At 50.0% G+C, this 22,505-nt stretch overlaps 1 protein-coding gene across 1 annotated transcript; it reads left to right on the forward strand.

Annotated features, from left to right (window-relative positions):
- The first annotated feature begins 9,301 nt into the window (after nucleotides 1-9,301).
- LOC144155349 (uncharacterized) lies at nucleotides 9,302-22,178 on the forward strand. The gene is made up of 3 exons (XM_077686723.1): nucleotides 9,302-9,659; nucleotides 12,496-12,682; nucleotides 22,062-22,178. The coding sequence occupies exons 1-3, from the start codon at nucleotides 9,310-9,312 to the stop codon at nucleotides 22,176-22,178; spliced, it is 654 nt and encodes a 217-aa protein (XP_077542849.1). The 5' UTR covers nucleotides 9,302-9,309.
- The last annotated feature ends 327 nt before the right edge of the window (nucleotides 22,179-22,505 follow it).

The raw sequence follows: 22,505 nt of genomic DNA on the forward strand, positions 1-22,505 counted from the left end.
TCTTGCGATAGGCTCAAGCGTGAGCCGACGGTAAATGTAAGATGTCCGAACTTAAGGAATGCTTGTAATGTATACGTGTGGCACAGACAATATTGAGGCACAGACAACGTATTTCTTGGTCTCAAATTTGCGCAAGTTTTTCGCGGAATGCTGCAAGTTTAGCGATCGCCTCCCCTCTAAAATCGATTAGTTCTTGCATTGCCCTTCATAGGTTTGCGAATGCTCAGAGGTGAACGCACATAAACGTGCCATACTTTTAAAAGCTAAAACGGATTTGGCAGTCCCCTCAAACGATAAATTGACAACCTTCAGGATGTTAAATTTATTAGGAAAAGTGGTGGTTTAGTTGCGTCCAGCGTGCAAGGAATATTTCGTGCGAAACAGGGGTGCGCCACAATACTTTTCGGCAGTATTCAAGCAATGCAACATATTTTCCCTCGCTGCAAACTTCAGTTTTACTTTCTTTTTGCGTTTCCGCATTGGTCTGTGAATTCTCCGATCCCATCGAGTGGACACGGGTACCGATTCTGTGTTCACCGTTCAGCGACGAGTCTCTTTCCTTGCTCGAGGGGCGGGTAAAACAAATCGTGCATCGTTTCAGAATTAGCGAAGGAAACTTTTTTATTCCCATCGTCTACTATGAAATGGCACGTTCGGCAGCCATTCCTTTCCAAAAGAGAATATCCTTTTATTTTGGCTTCCATGGACTGCCATTGTAATGAGCATCGCAATAATGAATACTGAATAGTTTCGCGGCAAGCATTTTTAGACATTACTTATTTCTTTGGGAATATTAGACGCCTTTGGCAATTGGAAACACAAAGAGATAAATGGACTGACTGCTGGAAGGCCGGTAATATTCGCAAACGTTTTGGAAAAGAAAGAGCTTTTGCTAAACACAAACCTGACGTCTATGATACCGTAACTTGATTGTCGATCAGACCTTTCAGCGGAGTCCCTTTGCCCCTACCTGTGAGTGGGATGTAGTGGTATGCAATTCTCTCAAACTCGGCAACACCGAACGCGAGAAGCGACAAAAGCTGGTCAAAATGCGCTTTATAGCCCACAGCCAATGAGAAGGCAGCTCAAGATTGGCAATAATGACGCTTACGGGAAGCATTCATAGCAGTAAGACGGTAAAAGCTGACGAAGCTGTGCGCGTTGGGCGTGGCGTTGCCGGGTGCTGCGATATATCGCTTCGCATTCAGCTACTGTTTCTGTCATTCGTCCTGCCGCCAGGTAGCATTATGATTATCATCATCGTAAGTGCCGCGTTCGGCTTGGTTGTGCGTCGTCCGAATAAAAGGCTGCCGTCTCCAACCTGTAAAGCTATTTTGCATGCTTCGCTCCAGCTAAGTTTTGCCTTGGAGTCCGACTCGCAAACACCTACATGAACTGGGAATATTCGAGCATTTTTCGCTAGAGCAAATTTACTCTACCTGTGATGGAATTGCGTGTAATAGTCGCTTTATTTTATAACGAGTACGTCGGTTTCTGGAAAAAAAAAGATGCCGTAATAAAAAAAATGGATCATGTAAATATCGCGCCGTCGGTGAACCGGTGTTTCAGATGCTGCTATCTGTGTTTGCGCTGATTATTGCTTCTTTTGACTCCGTGCATTGACGTCGTTTATGTGCAATGCAACACTAGTGATGTTTCGGCGTAGTACAGTACCGCTATTGTTCACTACCGCATTGTTTAGATATTTTTCCACTTTGGAATTACGACCCAGTACGGACTCGCCTTTGAAGCTATCCTTGGCGACGTATCGAATCTGTCCCTTATGTTAACGAGTAGAATTGATGATGATATTGACTCTGTGTGTCATCAACTAAAGACTGCCTGTCATCCGTCTTCCGTCACAAGCAATGCGTTGAGACTAGCAACGCGACTTCCACGTCTGCTATGATAAGGGAATTTCAATGCCACTGTCTAAACACAACGATAAACAGAACAACCGGAGGGTTATGTAGTGGGCGGCTACTATGCCCTCAGTAGTGTGTGTTAATCACGCTATACTGTTTAAATTTAACGTATCCAAATTTTTGTTTGTTATTTTAAAAAAAACATTTTCTGTGCGTCCCCCCCTCCCCCGAAGCGAAATTCTTCGTACGCCACTGTCGGAAACCATTTTTTGCGAGTGGTTTATCAATGCTATATACATATTCTGAACTAAAATAAGCTCATTCTCATCAACTTTTCTTTTTTATTCACAATTTTCCGTCGAAAATGATTAAAGTTTGTGTTCGCGCTATGGAAATATTTTTTTTGAAAACCGGCACTTACAGCCACCATTATCATTCTGTCTCAGAGGAACGCCTGAGGCATCTACCACATAGAGTTTGTCTGGTGCTTGTAAAACTATTTCTGAAAATGTTCCTTAAACCGGGAAAAAAATCCAAAAAACTACAGAATTTAATTCCAGAAACTATAAAACATTTCTGTATGAACTTTCGCACAGAGTTGGTAAATATTCATTATACATATCGTCTAAACGTTTAGGCTGATTGGTCAAAAAGAAGAGAATTTATGCGCAGGCGTAGTTGGACACCTACGTCCACTGTAATATTGGCCTACGTCGGTTTTCAAAGAGGGGGAGTAGCCGTTCATCCGGGAAGGATTTGCAGCTACTCGACGAGCTGGACCTTGAGGCGGCAACAGTGGCGGTAGCGCTTTCTGTTGTTTTTGCGCCTATTCCTTCTTCTGTTCGGACCAGTGCTCAAGCGAACGACATGCGTCCGCCTCCCAGTGAGTTAAACTGGAAAGCCTCGAGCTTTATTCTAGCGGACAAACGTGTGGCTGTCCGTTTCCCTCACCCGTTGTAAGCATTTTACTGTCTATGCAACACACAGACCCAAACCGAACGATTATGGAAGTTAGCCAACAAAGCGCATTGAGCAATGAGACTTCCACTTATGAGTCTCCCATCATCACAACAGCCATGTCATTGGTACCGACATGAATTCCAGCTATGAGTGCACGCCTCCCTCGTTCCACGCCCAACCCGTACACGCATGAACCGGCAGCCGGTGATTAGCTCAAACTTAGGCGTTGTTAGGATCGGCCAACACGGGCCTGGAAAATTCCCCGCAAGCTCACTAGCAAGGTCTACGTGGATGAGTCCGCCCAGAGGCACGAGGCGACAGGAACCGCTGGCGCCAAGGGCGGTGGCGGTAGTATCAAGTGGCACCTTCTACGCTCGGTTCGCATGGCGCTGCGGGCGGCTTCTTTCCTTCATACCTGGACGACAGAAGGGTCTACCGAAAGGAAACTGTGGGCCTACTACTGTAGGATCGTAAACCTACTGTAAACCTAAAGTAAACCTACTGTACAGTTTCCTACGAAAGAGTAATCTCGAGTCCCGAGTCCGACACCATGCCGAGCCGCGACCTGCGAGCCTGAAAGAGTCAGACAACCCAAGGACCGCTCATCTCTAACACTGGTTGGCAGCAGCTGGCATGCACAGTGCGGCATCGTGCTGTCTGTGGGTGAGCGTTTGGTTTTTTTTTATGGTATTCGCAAGGCTTCAGATTTCGAGAGAATAATCCTAAACTCGGAATCAAGCGTTTGTCAGTTGAGAAGAACCTCACGACATTTCTTAGAAGCAGAGCCAAAGCAAAGCAGAGCCCAAAGCAAAGCAGAGCTCACCCGAACGCGTGTGGGTAACAGCGTTCACAAGGACTCCTCCCCGCACCTCACGCTCACGTTAAACGCCCCTCAGACAGCCTGGGCCAACCTGACTCACACACTAGGCAGCGATCATTTCATCATTTAAACCACGCTGTACTTAAAGGGGTCCTGAAATACCTTCCGCCGATACATGGATGTACATGTAACGAAATAAGACAATGTATTAGCAATCTCCTGCCGCAAGAATTTTGTTAAAGCGATGAGTATTAGCTGAGAAATCGTAAATCAAAAACCGCGCATTATCGTCGCGCCGCGTTTCCTCCTCCTTTCGCTGTTGACGGCGCGAAAGCCTTCCCTCCCATGATGCTGCGCTCTTCAGCGGTGACGCACTTCCGCTATGGCGCTCCTCATACTGCCGTCTGTTACGGGCAAGCTTTGTAAACACCATGAATCCCGCACTCTGCTCAAGGCTGGAAAAGCGAACGAAAAATATGGCCGCATTTGTGCGGCGGCCTGGCCTTGCGCTTTCGCGGTGTACGTTGCTGAAGTTGCTATCGGAGGCACGTGACTTTTTATCGGCGGCGAACTAACAGCCGCTCGGGGAGGATCGTGCGCTCGGTCCCTTTCATGCACCGCGCACTGTTTATCCAAAAAGCGCCGTATCAGATGTGGCCCCGCTGGTGCCGGGTCTTATTTTGCGGTGGTGGTAATTCCTGCCAGCGGCATGTGAAAAAGACATTTTAAACCGATACAGAACCCGTGCACAAAACCCTTCAACCATGTGAACAGTTCAGCTTGGGGCGACGCGTGGTGGAGAGCGGCAACGTTAGCAAAACATGCTCCGGCACAGCTCTGAGCTTTCTAGCGTTGGACCGAGCGCCATTTCTTTGACAATCTCAAACATCGGTTGCCTTGGCAACAAGGCACAAACCGCCCCAGAAGTCACTTACGATTGCGTGATCCCGGTTCATCTCGGGGCCCCACCTCGCGACATGTGGGCACTGCAGGCGTACCACTCACTCCCATTGGGAAGTGTGAGATGCTTTTGGCATTACAGGAGGCGATGGTGTGTGTGTTGTAGACGCCTTTGTTTCGCGATGAAATGCGACGTTGTGCTTCTGCGGGTGGATAGTGCTTCCCGTGGTCTGGATTATCTTTCTCGAGCGACGTACGACTCAACCTCGCATGGGGTATGTGCAGTGTGCGTGGCTAAAAGCCATCTCGGCTTGCGCGTCAGAGTTAAGTGACTTGCTGTTCGTCCCCGCAAACCGCGCGCGAGGTGAGTGCCGAATTTACGACGGGCAGGAGGAGGCAACCCATCGTCTGTCAATCGCGGTTGAGACTTGCAACGCATGTTGTGACGTTGTGTTAGTTCGAAACGCATCTCTGGGTTGTTTTGAAGTTGAATAAAATGTGTGCGTCAAACCCGGGCATTCGGCTCAGGGCGTTCTCTGCGATTGCACGAAAGAAGTGCCACGGGGCTTCAACGCTTTCTTTATGGAACGTACTCAGGTAAGAGAATATCCATGTCGTGTTATGGCCGTGTTGCATTCAATACCAACGGTTAAGCGTTTGTTTACACTTGTTTCGGTTGTCGTAAAATGTCCAAGCACTCCGGCACTCCGCTGGCAGATCAGCCGGTGAGCCGACGCTGAGCAGACGACTCATTTCTTTTGCCGGAAGTGCGTGAAAAAGCCGCCCAATAGCAGGATGTCTAGCTCATGACGAACATCTGGGAATCGATGATGTAGACATGTGAAGATGGCGGCGTCCAAAAACACGCAGGGAAGGGTGAGAAAAAAGCGACAAACTTTGCAACAAAAGTGTGAGCTTTCCGCTGCGCGTAAAAGAGTAATACTTGGCAGAGATGACGGTGACGATCCAATCTAACGATTGCGCTACTTCATTTAGAGTGCTCGAAACGCCTTTCAGGGCCCCTTTAAGCAAACACTCTCCTACTCGTCTCCGCAGGACCTACTTGCCCAACGGGGACAAATTCCGAGTAGTGCGCCGTGGTCATGGCGACCCAGAAATCTCACCGCTAGGTCTCGAGCGCTGGGTCCAGCACATTGTAGCTGATGTCCGACAAGCCAGTACTCCTCTTTATCCGTGCATACCTGCGAAAACGGTCGACCCACACCTACAACATCTTTGGGCAGCGTACTGCTGTATGCAGCGCCGATGGCGGAAGCAAAAACATAATAGGAAACTTCAGCTTAGGGTGGCTCGTCTCGAAGCGGAAATTCTCAGATACTCGGCTGAGGTTACCTGTAACCGATGGTTTGAGATCTGTGACGACATTAAGGCACCCAAGGCATGAAACGCACCTGGTCCCTCTTAAGGCACCTTCTAGATCCGATGGGCTCTAAGACGGAACAACGCAACAGCCTCACTGTTATATTAAAGAAATTCTAGGGGGATAACGAACAACTCCTGCGCACATTGAGCATGTATTACATCCCCACCGGTCCGTCGATTCCACTCACGTCATACCGCGGCTCGCCTAACGAAACACTAGACGCACCCATCACGGAAGCAGAAGTGAGAAGCGCCCTCCTACTGATTCGGCCAGGATCCGCACCCGGTGCCGATTGCGTGAGCAACAAACTTTTCGCAACCTAGACGATCCTTCTGTTATGGCTCTAACTGCTTACTTTAATTATTACTGGACTCAAGGCACCCTTCCTTCAGCATGAAAACATGCGTCCATAACCTTCATTCCTAAGCCAGGCAAACCTCTTACCATCGAACACCTTCGCCCCATATCTCTCACTTCGTGTATGGGCAAGGTACTAGAACATGTAATCCTTAACGGACTAACCGCTCACATCACGAGCACGGAGGCCTTTCCCCCCACAGTTCTAGGGTTCAGACCTAAACTGTTTACCAAGGATGTCCTCCTGCGGCTACACCAAGAGATAATTTCCCAACCACCTAAACGCGACGCAGCGGCGATCCTTGCGCTTGATTTGATAAAAGCATTCGACAGACTCTCCCATAGTGCAATCCTCGAAGGCCTAGAGTCTATCCATCCAGGATAGCTCACTTACAACTACGTACGTGATTTTCTCGCCGCACGCACCGCCGCACTCCAGGTATAGGCGAGCTCCGTTCTGATTGCATCCGAATTCCTTTCATAGGTACACCCCAGTGTTCAGTATTGCTTCCTCTTTTGTTCAATATGGCAATCCTGAACATCCGCAGAAAGTTAGTTTCGGTACCTGGCCTCCGATACAGTCTATATGCCGACGACATTAATTACCATGTGGGTACCTAGAAGTAGCGATGCTCAGATAGAAACCATACTTCAACAGGGTGCCCATCTCGTGGAGACAGAGGCGCAACTGGCTGGGTTATCCTGTTCTCCAGGAAAATATGCCCTGCTCATTTTCACTGCCCGGCCTTGTCGTGATTCGCCGAACGTACAGGTTTCCCTCGGCAACTGAATCATCCCAGAGGTGCAAACCCTTAAGGTGCTAGGGCTAATTATACAGCGCAATCGAGGTAACGCTAAATTCCTCTACCTACTTAACTCTCAAGTCAATCAAACAATTGGCCTTATTCGACGAATCGCTAGCCGTCACCACGGGCTCAAGGAGAGAGAACGAATCCGTCTAGTTCAGGCTTTCATCATCAGTCGGATCACGTACTCTCTCCCCTACCTTAAGCTTACCACCTCCGACATGGACAAAATTGACTGCCTCATCCGAAAGGCATACAAGGCAGCACTAAAAATCCCCCTCCACTCATCCATTGCCAGAATCGCCTCGTTGGGAGTATACAATACTGCCCACGAGCTACTTGAGGCTCCTTGTATTAATCAGTTACGCCGCCTCTCTACCACTTACACAGGGCGGTACATTCTTCACCGCTTACGAATTGCCATCCCGGCAATGGTAGAGAACGAAGCTTCGTTGCCTCGAGACATCCGAGACTGCCTCCGCATAGGTTCACTCCCGCGCAACATGCACCCAGTACATCACGCGGAGCGCAGGAGCCAGCGCGCATGTGCCCTTGCAGATAAATACCCCATCTCCCCCACCACCACGTATGTAGACACCGCGGATTACCGACACGCGGAAGGATTTTCTCTCGCAGTGGTCACTCACCCCAACTCTTCCCCAGTCATTTCCCTCACCGTACGGACATCCTTCCCCGCAACGGAGGAAGAGGCGGCAATAGCCCTGGCCCTTATCACTAGGCCGCAATCACACATTATAATCACTGATTCGAAGACGGCCGTTCAAAACTTCATTCGCGGTAGCATTTCGGCTACGGCACTCAAAATTATCCTCCAATATCCCCCTACTCAACCATTCGACATTGTCTGGACCCCGACCCACACTGGGGTGGGAGGCAAAGAGGCGGCCCACAAAGCAGCACGAGAACTCACCAGCCGTGATGGGCTCGCTCCTGCTCCCTACCACGGTGCTGGGTCGGCCCACGATCGACTGCTCTCGCACCAAGAAGTCACGGAGCATTACCGCCTCTACCGCCGCTGCTATCCCCCTGTCCACACATCCCTCACCAACGATCAGGAGCGCCTATGGCGACTCCTTCAGACAAACTCCCTCGCCAGATGTTTGTTCCCTCTTCCATAAGATCTATCCCTCTGAGTTCCCTTCACCCAACTGTCCCCTCTGTGACTCCCTGGACACACTAACCCACGCCACGTGGGCTTGTCCTCTTAACCCGTAACCCCCCCTCCCCCCTCTTCAGCGTCGAGCAGTGGGAGGACGCGCTGGACAGCTCGAAACCGGGGGTGCAGCTACTCCTGGTTGACCGAGCTGCCAGCGTGGCAGCCAGCCTTCGGCCGGCAGCCACCACGCGTTCCTAACCAACTTGCGGGGAAAATAAAGTGATGTCTCTCTCTCTCTCTCTCTCTCTTTCATTCAGCTTTGCAGCTACCTTGGCGGCGTGAAGGAAGAACTTTACACCCAACTTTACGGTTTCATTCCGTCCACCCGAAGTGGGTGTTGCTTTATTGACTGGAAAAGAGGGAGAACCAGCCGCTTTTGTTAATACTTACTTTATTGTACGTATTCCCTCGCCCCCGCGGATTGTATGTGGTTTTCTTTGTCTTCGTATTTTTTTCTATTGTTACAAATGCATACTTAACCGGCCTGTTCCCAAGAAGTGGCCATTCTCCGTCTGGCAAGGAGAAAAATGAGTCCAACAGAGAGAGAGAATAATTTTTTTTTTTTGTACAGTAGGGGCTCATATTATGGGCCTCGCCCCGTGAAAGCCGTCCCTGTTTTGGGATTCCTCGGCTTAGACCGGCTGTCCTCGCTCAAGTGACCAGGTTTAGCTCAATCTTCAATTTTACATTAAAAATGCTTTCCAACCACTCTCAACTTCCCTTATACACGACCCTCTAGATCCTCTGATGTTTGGACGATCCCTGAGTGGGTATGTGCCATTCACCAAGGAACATCACCATCATCCCCATCATCAGCTCACGGGGTCACGCGAGAGCCCGAGCGACCATCTCGCGCCATTACGCGTGCTCCTGACACATCTCGGTGAGCCAATGAGCATGCGACGCGTTTGATACTCCGCTTCCTGTAGTCGGCTCCGTTTTCTGAACGAGGGAGCCAATAGTGGCTTGCCACGGGATGGCAGAGGTGATGAGCGAAGGTGCCCGACACCGAGGAGACAGTCGAGGACCAACTGCTCCCAATGGCCCTTCTACGTTCGTTCAACCGGAGCCTCAGGGGACCAGAGGCTGGTCAGAAGTCCGGCGTCCGAGTATCCAGATGGCTGCCAGCGCCTCCGCCAACCGACGCTGCCCTGGCCCCGGTAGGCGCGCTTCTGAGCTGCCAGTCAGCCGGCGCCTCCCGGTCGTCGGTCCTGCAAGAGCGTGGCCGCAGTCTGCTGCTGCCATCTGCGTTCCGCCTGGAACCCATCCGCGGACTGCAGGCACAGCGGGCACGTCGACGCGCTCCCTCGCTGGGCACGGTAACCACGCGGCCCCTTCGGTCGTCTTCTGGCGCCGACCCGCAGCGCATCACCGACGCGACGACGCCCACGTAAGCTAGCCTTTCTTTCGTGAACTTGCCCGCATTTCGATACTTCCTTGGCGTGTCTATAGGCCTTTTACATTGTTATTGTGTTGCGTGCAATCTAATTTTTAACATCATAGGTCTTAGTTCCGCAGTATGGCGTTACCAGAAAAAACACAAAGAAAACAGATTGAGTGCACGTGAGCGTACGCTTAGTGCCGAGCGCCCGCTGTCGCCCAGCTCGACCTTCGAGAACACCCTGCCAAGGGTTCGTGGCGCAGCGTTCGTGGGTAGTTCACGTGCGCTCGCGCCTGAAGTGGGGAGCACAGAACAGCTCACGCTACAGACGCCGAGTTCGCGAAGCCGGTTGCCGCGGGTTCTAGGCCGTCCTAACGCGGTCCACTTTGGGGTAGATGTGAATGGCTGCGGACAAAGCGATCCCGGCCGGCCTGTCATGGAGAACTTTCAGCGGCAAGTTCGGAAATCCATGTGAGCCGCAACTGCCGGGTCTCCGACTAAGGGAGAGGGGACTCTGCTGTTTCTTCAGCCTTGCACCACTAGTGCGAGCTGCGCCAATTTTTTTTGTTAAATTTTACTCGTTCGGACCATAAAACTACTTCTGATTTAAGAGCCGAAGCTGCACCTGCGGATACGGGGTACGGGCAATACATCACTACCGTGCACCGAAATCGCGACAAAGGTGCCTTTTAGCTCACCACATTTATCCGAAAAACGGCAGCGAGGGTGACAATGAACCCACGACAGCAGCTTCAGTAACAGCGCAGTGGTTTTGGCGTCACTTTATTAACGGTGGATCTTTATCGTTTAGCTTTCACTAGACACTACAGTCGCCTACTGAGTTGATGTAGCTTTTCTGTTTGGCTGGGATGTTTTTAGTGGATGTATCACGACATCTCATCCAGCGTTCCCCAGTAATCAATGCGGGCACGGACGCTGGCTGTTAACGAAACCTTCCTTGAAGTGTCTATTCCACGGTGTCTGCATGGTGCCAATGTGGAGACTTTCTACTTTGTTCCTGCGAATCTGCACACGTTTCGCGCCAGTACAAAATTCTTTCGATGTTGTATAGTTTCACTTTAACGTTTGGTTAAGCATTTTTCACTCACTGTTTTCAAATAGGACTACCAGAGCTCTACAATGGTTTTGTTCTCGAACCTTACGTCCAATAATACATGTTCATATTACATTTATGTTTATCAAAGTTTATTTACGAGCTTGTACTGTAAGGGAGGAGGGAACGGTCGGAGCGCAGTCTGTTATTTAATAGGGCAAGCGCGATTTATACTAAAGGTTATCAGTGGTTGGTTCTTACTCCATTCTCGTGAGGAATTTTTTTCAGCCGCCGTAACTGTAGTGCAATGGCGTTGGTAATTATCTGGGGAGGAAGGGAAATAAATGTCTTGAGAATAAGGATTAGCGTTTATCGTATCACAAGCGTGCGTAGGGTTCTTCTATACGGAATCTTATAGTTCCCCCGTAACACCCCCCCCCCCACGAGTTTAAGTATTTGAAAATATTAATTACAAACTAAATATGGTCTGATAAATTACTTTGTTTTGTTATATACTCCAAATAATAAATAAATAGTAAACGTAAAATTTATTTCTTGTCAACCCTTTGTTACGCGGCTTTTTGTGTTTTCTGTGACGCATCTGGCTCGCGTGGGACAGTCAAAAACAAAAAATGGCTGTTTTTCCCTCGAACAAGTTTCCTTTAATGAGGATCACTGACTGCGGATCCCTGATAAAGCGATATTCGCCGAATTTTTGGATGCCCCAGGTCGTAAAATGTTGCAATTTTTATCTTGTTTGGGCTCAGCGTATATGGTGTTGAAATATGGCTATTGTAGCAAGATTTGGTCTATAGTCTGAAAACACCGTCTAGAAATGGGTGCAAAAATGAAAATGACGCTATGACGTGCCTCTCACAGCGGCCTGTTTGTGCACTTATGCGTGGTTAATGTTGGAGGCATGCACCATTCTTGTAGAGAGCAACAGCAGGGGTCGTCGGCCGCAATTATATATCGTCAAAAGGTTTGACGACCGTAACCATGGGCTTCTAATTGAATGGATGTGGGGCACACGAAAAGTAATTCTGGCTTTACTGTACCTTCATTTTCTGAACTGTTACAGTTGGAGAGTGAGTGGGAGATGTCCTTATGTCGTGTGAAAGACAGCCAACAGAGGCTTAATTATGACGGTTCGTGATTCTGAGCATTACTTAATGGGTACAGTTTGCTGAAACCACACTTGTTTGGGAAAAACGCCAACACTCTTTCGTACGAGACGCTGAAATATTTGGGGCCAGTTCAGGAACCACCCCTCGGCCTAAATTCACCCCCGTTGAAATCGTGCACCTTAGCACTGAAGTGGGAGGGAGCTACGGATTGATTATACCTCCTCAAGACCGCTTTGGTGTCCATTAAAAAAATGGCAATATAAGCTCCTACCTCCTACTCGGTAGCCTTGTGGCCGTATTCTGAGTCGGTCCTCCGCTTCATGTGTTTCCTGGACCTGGTTGAGTGAAAATCGCTTTCAAGAATCTCCTCGAGTGGAAGCTGGAGGGGAGGAGGATTTCAGAATACGGGTGTTAGCCACTGTGGAAGGCTGTGAATTAACCGGGAGGCCATCAGCCTGGCATGCCTTTTATCGCAGGCATTGCTTCTTAATCCCAATTCATACAAGTCTGATTGCATGTCCCACCTTTGGGACGTTTGTGCTGGGCGAGCGGTCTCTCCCTTTCGTTGTCCCAGTGCAAAAACCGCACAGCTTCCATCTTCGGACGAGCTGCTTTTGTGTTCACGTTTCGGGACTGCGGCTAAAGGGCACTGTAACGCATGCAGGAACTCCGCTGTGGACCTAGGAGTGTGGTTCCCCACAATCCCACCGCTGGTCCTCTACCACGACCTACGCCTGCATGTCGACCAGGACTTCAGGCGGGATGGTGGCACCAGGGCCGGTCGCCTGGAGCGAGTCCTCGGGACCACGGCTGCCCTCGGATGTGACCATTTATACCTCTGCCCCAGCAAGGTAAGTAACCTGCCGGCACCAAACTTACAGGCGCCGCTGCGTAGTAAAGACACTCATGACACAGTCTCGTTGGGTGGGCTGACGTCCATTTGAGAATCACTTTCAGGTATGGAAAAGCAGGTTTTCTGAGGTACTAAAAGGAATGGTATTATACTACCAGTGCATTAGTCAAGTGTAACTAAAACGTGAATTCAGCGCATGGAACTTTATTCTCACTCAGGACCTTGAAATAAGTGTCAACTAAAAGAGGCCTGCACGAAGGCTGACAGGTGCGATGCAGAAGGTTTGGAAATCACCAACATGGACTAGGGAACAAACTCGTGTTTTAAGAATGACTTTTTAGATGTGACGCTGAGAGGAGCATCTCTTGCCGGCGGCCCTGTCCTTCCTGCGTCGTCGTCGTCCGCGTCCGCACAGCTGCGTCTCTCCTCCGCTCACCCCCTCTCCTCTCTCCGATAGCGAACACTCTCGCCCAACATCTGCGGGCGCGTGGCGCAGCGCACTCTCACTCCGCCGGTTGGCGGCGCTGCGCGCGGCGCAAGCGAGCTATGCGCATGTGCAGTGCCCTCTCTCTCCGCGGTTTCCTCTCCTTCGGGCGCGCTGCGCATATAAGCGGAGTGCCGCGTTCCGGCCGGTCTCTCAGTCGACGGTCGTCCGCGCTAGGCTTGCTCTCTGTCTCTCTCTCGCATTACCCGACGATTGCTCACGCAATTCGAGTAATCGACCCAACGGAAACGCACAAACGCGTCGCATCACACCAGGATTCCCGCGAGGGGAGGTGGGCGTAATTTTTTACATCCTTTCTGCACGAAAAGGGTGTAAAAGATTATCCCATGGCACACGCCTTTAAAGTGTTTTAGCTAAAAAAGGGTGTGCTAGCGAAAACCCTAAAACAACGGTGTTATGTTGCTTAACACCCTAAAATGAGGGTGTGGGCAGCGCAGCTACGCGTCACAATGTGGAACGGTGAGCGCACAGCACGACAGACGGACACATTCAACACGCAGAAGTCACACTCGGACCACAAATTAATGGTTCAAGGAAACCAACGGGATGCATATGGGGGAACCGATTGCACACTGACTTACCTTGGGAATACACGTGCTTTTCTTGCTTTTATAGCCAGCAGAGGAAAGCACCCTGTAAAGTGGCTTGTCGCAAAAATTCGATATTTTTGCGCTCTTTTTGGAGTTATGCATACTAACGTGAGCGCAAAGTTAGCATGTGGAGTTGCAAAAAGCTTTTTTATCGTGAGGTGGTTATTACGCTCAATAAGCCATGGAATTTCATTAAATACTAAACAGCCATTCACACCCTTTCAACACCCACCAAGAAGTGTGTTCATAATTTCAACACCCTTTTTGCCACATGGGTGTAAAGCTGCAAGTTTGAATGTTGGGAACTAACAAAAAGTGTGTAAAGACCTGCAAGTAAGAAAGGGTGTAAAACACCCCTAATTTTCGAGGTATTTTCTACCCGTTTACATGGGTGGACTTGAACATTTCATACGAGCGGGGGAATGTTTTCTACCTCATCACGTTTCAAACAGTATGACTTGGCATAATTTATTACCAGCGGAACTGATTAAGCTTGAGCTTGGTTCGCTTTCTTTAGCAGAAAATACAAAAAAAAAACTGGGCCGCTTGTAAAGCGTGCACTGCCGCAGATAATGTGAGAATCACGACCGGCTTTATAGATATATCGACCTGCCCATCGCCGCCGGAGATAATGGGATCCGGCCTGCCCAAAGGCTGCTTTGTAGAGACGGCGCGCCGTCAGATGGGACTAATTTTAATACCCAAACTCGCAGCTTTGCTGCTCTCGCAGTGCGGCCGGATTTGTATAATCTCCCCAACCGGGCCCATCCATGCGTGGAAGCGCTTCATTCTTGCCGGGAAACAATGTTTTTCCAGCGAAGGGGGCAGAATACAGATTCCACGATGCATACACGATTGTAGCAATGAACTGCGGCAAGGAACTTCTCAATTCGGCCACCGTTCGATCCACCCGCCCAGAGACGTCGGAAGAGGCGGCCATAGCCTTAGCTCTAATACTCCACCCCACACCCAGCCCGATCATTTCTGATTCTAAAACTGCAATTCAAAAATTTTCCACAGGACGCATCTCAGAGCCGGCACTCAAACTTTTTACAGGAAGCTCTGCCCGACCCCTAAAACAACCAGTTCTTCTGACCTCGGTGTTCGCGCATTCCGGCCTAGAAGGGAACGAAGCGGCCCATGAACACGCCCGAGGACTCACGATCCGGGCTGGGTGCGGCCTCTATCCCTACCACGGGGCGCCATCTGCGCGGGATCGCCTGGTCTCTTTTCACGACATCACTATGCACTACCGCCTCGCCCGCTTGACCTATCCTCCGGTGGACAAAACTTTAGACAATTCTAAGGCTCACACGTGGTGACTTCTTCAGACAGGCACCTTTCCAAATCCCGCCGTCCTGAAGCACATCCACCCAGCTCTGTACCCTACTTCTGCCTGCTGCTTATGTGGCGGTCATGCCACACTATCCCACATCATCTGGGATTGCCCAAAAAAAACCTTTTCCGAAATACACTCCGGGGAACGGTGGCAGGCCGCGCTGCGCAGCTCGGACCCGGACCTACAGGCCCGCTTGGTCGCCAGGGCTGCCGAGGTCGCTGATCAGTTCACGCTGACAGCCATCAACGTGATCTAATCATCAGCATCGCTTTCATGATACATAATCACTGATATTCCTCGAGATAGTTTATTCTCTCTCTCTCTAATTGACGGCAACGTTTTCAACAGCTGCGGCGCTTTCGACATTACGGAGAGCCGCGTTAGTAGGAGCTACGTCGGGGTAGCCCAACAAATGGCAAACTTGGGTATGGCAGGCGTTCCCGCTGAATGCCTACAGTGGTGTCCCCCGGGCGAGGATATTTTTTGACGACTCTAGCGTGCGATATTGGCGATTCGTTTTGAGACGTTGCTCTCGACCTGCCAACCCACGCCAGCAAACTCTGGCGCTTTTTACTGAGGGCTGTTTGCCGTTGACAGCAAAGATGCGTGTCCAAATTCACGAGGTTCTATCGGTGCTGTGGACGCTTTACTCAGCGACGTGTGTTGAGTGCATGGTAAAATTGAAAAACTTAAAAGCCTCCATATTTTGACATAATGGGCTGTATTTGACATAAAAAAACATGCCTTCTTATCAGCAATGGACTTGTGCTTCGAGGTCAAGACCACTTAAGTATATCGGTGAAACCTTGGGTTTTGCAGTCTGGCTATCTATATTTCCAACAGAGGTAATTGGAGAACAGAGGTAATTGGAGAACAGAGGTAATTGGAGAATAATGGGAGAGGCCTTTGCCCTGCAGTGGGCGTAGATAGGCTAGTGATGATGATGATGATGTCTATATTTCGCAGTGAAGCGTGTTCACTTATGTACAAGTGCCGTCATAAGTAATTGGAACACGGGAGCTGTGGCCGAACCATATCGGAGCGCCGCGTAGCTGCACAGGCGGTAAATAAAAGGGCGAGCACACGCAAGCGCGCCTGCCGACGGCGATAGCCCATCTAAACCTCTGAAACCACTTTAACCTGGCTTCACGCATTGTTGGAAGCATAGCGGTCGCACCTAAAATATTTGAGTGAAAAACGTTCTGCATGTTCATGTGATAGCGCGCCGATTCTCCTGCAGCTCAAATTTACTGGACGTGTGCCAGATACGCTGCCAGATGCGCCTCTGCTATCAGCGCCGCCGCCGAGACCAGTATGCCGCGAACAATGCTCGAAGCCAGGTTAAAAAAGTGGTTTGAGAGGTGTACATGGGCTATCGCCGTCGGCAGGCGCCAATGCGTGTTCTCGTCCTTTCATTTACCGCCGGTGCAGCTACACGGCGTTTCGATACGGTTCGGCCACAGCTCCCGTGCTCCAATTACTAATGACGGCACCTGTACAAAGTATGGTTACAGCCACAGCTTGGATCCCACTCCACCACCGTGGCCTCTTTCTCGATCCGTGTGTATCGCTAGCCACGCCTTCCGTCCATCTACCGATCCTGCTGCTGCGCAATGCCGCGGGCTCCTCTGCGGCCACTTGGGCGGCGCACTGGAGCTTGCGCTGTTGTCTTTGACGTGGCCGCGCTATATTAAAACGGTATTGTCTCAACTCACTAATAGTGTGGGCCGTTAGTTTGTGACGCAAAGATTGTGCAGCTGTTCTTACAAAATCACCAATATAAAAAATCCCAACAAAGCAAATCCAACCAGACCGCCAGCTTCGGTGGACATCCCCCTCCTCTCGGTGGAATGCTTCGGATTTTTTTGTCACTTTTACTATGAACAGAGAATTATTGGGCAGGAAAGTGTGTGCCATACACCATTTATTGCTCTCTTCAAGCAAACCACACGTTAAGGCTGACTCCAAGCAGCACGCTGTTCCTTGATCTCCTGCAGTATGCTCTCCGCCGTGAATACGTGCATGTGAAGAATACTTGCACCGCTCATGGCAGTCCTTTCAACAGTGATTACTCTGTAGTTATTTAGCGAAATGTGAAGATTTTTGCGCAGCTAATATTGGCGGTGAAAACTTGCTTTGTGCACAGCGTCAAGTCTCGCACGTTGCGGGACTAGGTTCCTGAGCCATGGAAACTATTCCATAGAAATGCACGGGGAGTAAGATTTGACAGCGAATTACAGACAAAATATTCATCTTCACGTTGCCTTCTTGCTTTACGCCAAATATCACTTTTCTGAAGTGGTTTTTGAGGGGTCGGAATTTTGAGCGAGAAAGCCGCGTATGATTATGTGTCGTCTTCTTCGGTAGTGGGTTATAAAAGTACAGGGGTGAATGTGGGAGCCATTTCACGTTCAATTCGAACGCGTGTTGACATCTGAGCCTCTTTCGCTCCATCCCCGAGGTTCGCAGGGCGGGGATCGAGCATGGGAGGGCAGCTTAGCAGGTAGCGCATGCGCGCCTTACATGAGCACCCAGCTCCCGAAACTAGGCTACACCGGGTGGTGGGTGGGGATTTAGTGATAAAATTTCTTCTTTGCCGTCGGAACATCGTTGCCCAGCAACGGCCATATCCCCCTCGCCTCCTTTCTCGTCCACTGCAGGTCTCCTGTTCTACCCAGCGTCCCTTCGCCGCGCCTGGGTTTTGATCGCGCGACGCCCTGCTGCCCCACCGGCACCTGCAGGCGATCTCAGTAGGGATGCTGACCCAGCAGACGCCATGGCTTCCGTCCCGCTGGGTCTAACGCCGTGGTCGTCGGCGCGTCGCCGCCCCAACGGTGGTGGGCGCCGGCCCCAGGCCAGGCCATTGCACGCAAGGAGTTTGAAGAACTCGCTGCAACAACTCTGCCGACAAAAGCTCGACAACTGGAAATGTCGGATGAGCCACTTGACAGACTGATGGAGTGCACTCTTAAGGGGTCACTAAAGGCTGAATAATGTTTTGTGGTAAATGCAAGCTATTGCCTGGTTGCACGGTTTAACTCGCCGACGCAAAGCAGACGATGAGGCGCACCGTAGTGGAGGGCTCCGGATTAATTTTGACCACCTGGGGATCTTTAACGTGCGCCAAAATCTCGTACACATGAGCGTTTTTTGCTTTTCGCCTCCATCTGAAAAGCGGCCGCCGCGGCCGAGAATCGAACCCGCGTCATCGTGCTCAGCAGCACAACGCCTTAGCCACTGAGCCACCGCGGCGGGTAAATGCAAGATCATGCATTTCGCAAATCTCTCGTCTTGTTCCACGACAAACGTGGCTTATTTGCTGAATAAAACTATGCCTGACATTACCCTCTCTTGCGTCTCTTCCATTTCTTCGTGGCGTATACATCTCATCACTAAGTTGGAACGAGGCTGTAACAATTACCACGTGCGAGTTAGTAAGCGGTTGACTAAGTGAGCTACGCTTATTTCGTGCTTCTAGAGCTGAACCTTGAATGGCAACATTTTTGAGGCCACCGCTTGGCAGCCATGCCATTTGTGTTTCCGTTTACAAATATCGCGACAGTGTCAAGGCCCCTAATGTCGTTTACGCTAGGCAACAAGAGTGGTTTTATATAAATAACAAGTTCGCACAACATGTGTGATCCGGGAGGCCACGCTTTACAGTTTGTGCGTCATCTCATTGTAAATATGAATAGTTGCAGAAAGCGAAGGGCATTTTATTTTGTAATTTCACTGGTGTCTTACAATACGACGACTGGGTCATTTCATAAAATCTGTACCTGCTATAACTGTAGCCAACGACAGCGATTGAATGGTCGGTATTTGTACATGATTGACTAAGGGCATGCAGACAAGACAGCCGTACAGTTTTATTTTGTTCGACAGCACTGTACGGCAGTGAGCAGAAATGTTTGTACACAAAAAAGGCTGTGAAATGTGTTGGGACTTGTTGCGAAGCACGCCTGTTATCTTCGTGTTCCTACCTCACAATACAAATAAAACGTTTGCAGTAATTCGCTAGGGGTCTAAATGTGCGCAATCACGGCGACACCTTTTTCCGTGCCAGCATGACGTGAAATATTCTTGAGTAGATCAATTCGGCGACCTTTGCGTCTAATGTCGTTTGGATTAGTCTTTTTGACCGTTTTAAAATCAGTCAACACTACCGCACTTCGTAAGTAGTCATTTAAAAGTCAAATGGACCCGCATTGCATCTACAGTGTTCAGCCATTCTCATAGGCTACTCCCTCGCTAGCAGAGAGGCTGGGAGACGTTGCTGTGCTTCTTTTTTCGTTTTATTTGGCAGTGATACGGTATATAGCTAGGGATCCGTGTATTTATTTAGTACGCAAGCAAGAACACCGTGCGCTCTTTTATAGGAAGAAGGCGGCATTATACAGGCTTGGCTCCTTCAATTCTTCTTTTTGACTGTGAAAAGCTTGAGGTTTCCGTATCATGTTAAAAACGACCTTGATTTGAACGGCGACCGCAAAGTTGTAGCCCACTGGCACCTGGACGTTCGTTGACGAGCTCTGGACTTGGGTTCGGCCAATGCACACGCCCTGGCTAATAGCGTCAAGCAGATTCTCATGCTAGCGTCTATGAACGTCCCAAAAGTGCCGAGAGAAAGCATGAATTTCATTCATTCTATTAGACTAAGATGTCTGAGTTGAGGACGGACATATTCTGACCAAATTTCCGGTCCGCGGGCCGCTCGAGTACCATTCTCGTCAATCATGCATTCGACTAACCTGATAAAGAAGCCTCTCGATTGTATATTTTGAAGCGAAACTTTTCATGCAAAGGGTTATGTGTATTTTTTGCTCTGGGCGTGCAAAAAACAATGCGGCAAAGGAACCTTCATCGCGAATGCACAGCTTAGGATGGCTGTCACTCTTTTTTTTGCAGAACCTTTGGCAAGAAAACAATTATATGACAAATAGCCGCTGAGACGGCTCCATTATTACGGTGCCGTTGATGAACTTTTCACAACTACGTAGTGCGGAGGGGGGATGTAAATATTGAGGAATTCCCATTTTCGGTAAATACATGGGCTTCTACCGGACAAAAACGGACAGCTCCATGTTTGCCTGCTCGAATAAAACTCTAATGCTTCCACGTTTGGTTAAGTAGTCACAAAGCCGTAGTCACTAGCGCTACCAAATGACGACAATAGATACGTGTCTATTCTCTATGCATGTGACTTGTATTTCATACCGATTCGCTGGTCATTCACCGTCATATGTGGTATGGCTCCGAATATTTTTGATGCAGGTGTGCTTTCACCGTCCAGCGCAGCGTGTGATGCCTCCTCCCCCGCTCCTCTGTGCGCTGCTTGTCTCTACCTCTATGCGTACTCCTCTACGGCGCCTGCCTCCCTCGCTTAGCTTGGCGACATCCTACATAGTCTCGCTGATTATACACACGGGAACGTATGTCTGCGCGTAAAAATCGCTGGTTGACGCGTCAGTGGGCGCTACAACCACCCCGCGCCGCATTCATCGCGCGCTATCTTGGCATGCCTCAATTTTCGCAGAACACCAGACGACCCCAGGCTCACTGAGAGTAGCGTCGATCTCTACTGTCACCTGTTTCGCCGAGCCCCTCCGACACGCCACTCCTCCTCGCCGCCTTTGCAGCTTAACAAGCCAATGTACTCGTACACTTGCAAGGCCTTCCTTTCGGCATGAAGCCTTGGGCGGACGACTTGAGGTCACACTCGGTTTCCTAGAAAAACGCGGCTCCCTTTCTAACAGGCGGGCTGACTTCGGCCAGGCTGCAATGTTATACCCGTTTGTTCCGATTAACGTGATACAGGTGGCTTGGTCGCCACGTATTCGTGTGCCATTCCCAAGTTTAGGAATAGTTTCTCGTTAAGCCAACAGCGGAAGGTTTAGGAAGAGTCACTGTGTGTGGCTGAAGCCTTCGTTGGCTTTCCTCCCTGTTTTCCGGGTGCTGGTGCTGCTACTGTTTGGGAGGGTGGGCCTCTCGGCAGGGGCGTAGCCAAAAATTTTGCTCGGGGGAGGGGGGGGGGGCGCTGAGGTTCCACCTCGGCCTGCTCCATATGATTTTTTAAGGGAGAAAAATATGTATAATAAATAAATAACTTCCGAATCAATCGGCTAGCTCACACTTGTCCTCAGCTGCGGGATCAGCCACTACCTGTTGCATTGGCGGCTGTTCCGCCTCCTCGGAGAGGTAAACGCACCTGAGCGCGTGTCAGCGCCTAGCAAATGGCTTCCTCCGAAAACGACTTACCCTTTGTTTCAGCAGTTCGGCTGACTTATTTGAAAAGAGGTAGGAGCAATTCTCCGACAAGTGTTCCGACACCGCTGCGTCGGTGTGCAGTTCACCGAAAGTACCTAGAACTACTCTGGCTCTTGGCAGGCACGCACCTTGTCCCCAGCTACGTGCCGAATCCAGGCGCACCCTCCGGCGAAACTGCGGGGCGAAACGCAACTAGAGTGGGCGACATCTATCGTTGCGCCAGAGTCACGCAACACCCTCTTCTTTTTGCCGTTCACTAGCATATACTGCGTGTACGGCGTCAAAAGCCGCATACTCTCTTCAGAATCCCGCATGCTGGTACATATACTCTGCGCCTGCTCTGCAATTATTGGCAAAGTGAACCTCCTGTTTGCAATTATAGCGCACGATCGGTCTCTTCGCGTCAAACTTGCTATTTCCAGCTGGCTTTGAAGCGTCGGCCTTAAGCTTTAGCTCCCGGCTGCCCCCCTTCTGCGCTCACTGGCACCTGGCTTATCTCTTTGGAAGTTCCTCGTTGCGGGAACCTTTTCCCCTTGATCTTGTTGGGCCCAGAGTCTCTTCTTTGGCCAGTCTTTGGCTTAAATACCTTTCAAAAATTTCGACTTGTTTTATAGTCGATGCGTTTCATAGTTTCAGCTGCCTTTTCCAAATTCACCTCTGTGAGTTTGTCCTGCAGATGAACATTTGTCCACTCCGATATGGCACTATAAAACTGCTCCATGACGATGCGTTCAACGACTTCATAGTGGTCGCCATGAACCTCCGCACTTTTTCGGCCATTCCTCCAGATTAGCCTTGAGCCGGTATGCGAACTCCTGATGCGACTACCTGGATTTCTTTGCGTGCCTGAAAAGCAGCCGAAACGCCTCTGCCGACAAGCGATACTTGCGACCTTGTCATACGCCTCCGCATCCTCTTTACTCAACCGCGCGATTAGGTCGGTGGCCTCGCATAGCAGTAGCGATAAAAAGTTTTTGAGACCAGACGTCGCGAGAGCAACCTACCTGCTCACAAGTTCGTTCGAAAGGAACTCCCCCCCCACCCCCAAGAAAAAAAAAGAGGCGATGTCCTCTCCAGCCTTGAACGTGTGGGAACCCTTGTTTCCCTACACCTCGCCTGC

The sequence above is a fragment of the Haemaphysalis longicornis genome, unplaced genomic scaffold (genome assembly GCF_048455015.1).
Source record: "Haemaphysalis longicornis isolate Haplotype H1 unplaced genomic scaffold, Haemaphysalis longicornis Haplotype H1 scaffold_1, whole genome shotgun sequence".
Lineage (NCBI taxonomy): Eukaryota > Metazoa > Arthropoda > Arachnida > Ixodida > Ixodidae > Haemaphysalis > Haemaphysalis longicornis.

What these genes read in the sequence shown, in the direction of transcription:
- LOC144155349 (XM_077686723.1), top strand. Translation starts at nt 9,310, where the DNA reads ATGGCCCTTCTACGTTCGTTCAACCGGAGCCTCAGGGGACCAGAGGCT. An exon ending in ACCGACGCGACGACGCCCAC is followed by an intron (nt 9,660 to 12,495) that starts GTAAGCTAGCCT and finishes TAACGCATGCAG; the next exon opens with GAACTCCGCTGTGGACCTAG. An exon ending in TATACCTCTGCCCCAGCAAG is followed by an intron (nt 12,683 to 22,061) that starts GTAAGTAACCTG and finishes TTTGTCCTGCAG; the next exon opens with ATGAACATTTGTCCACTCCG.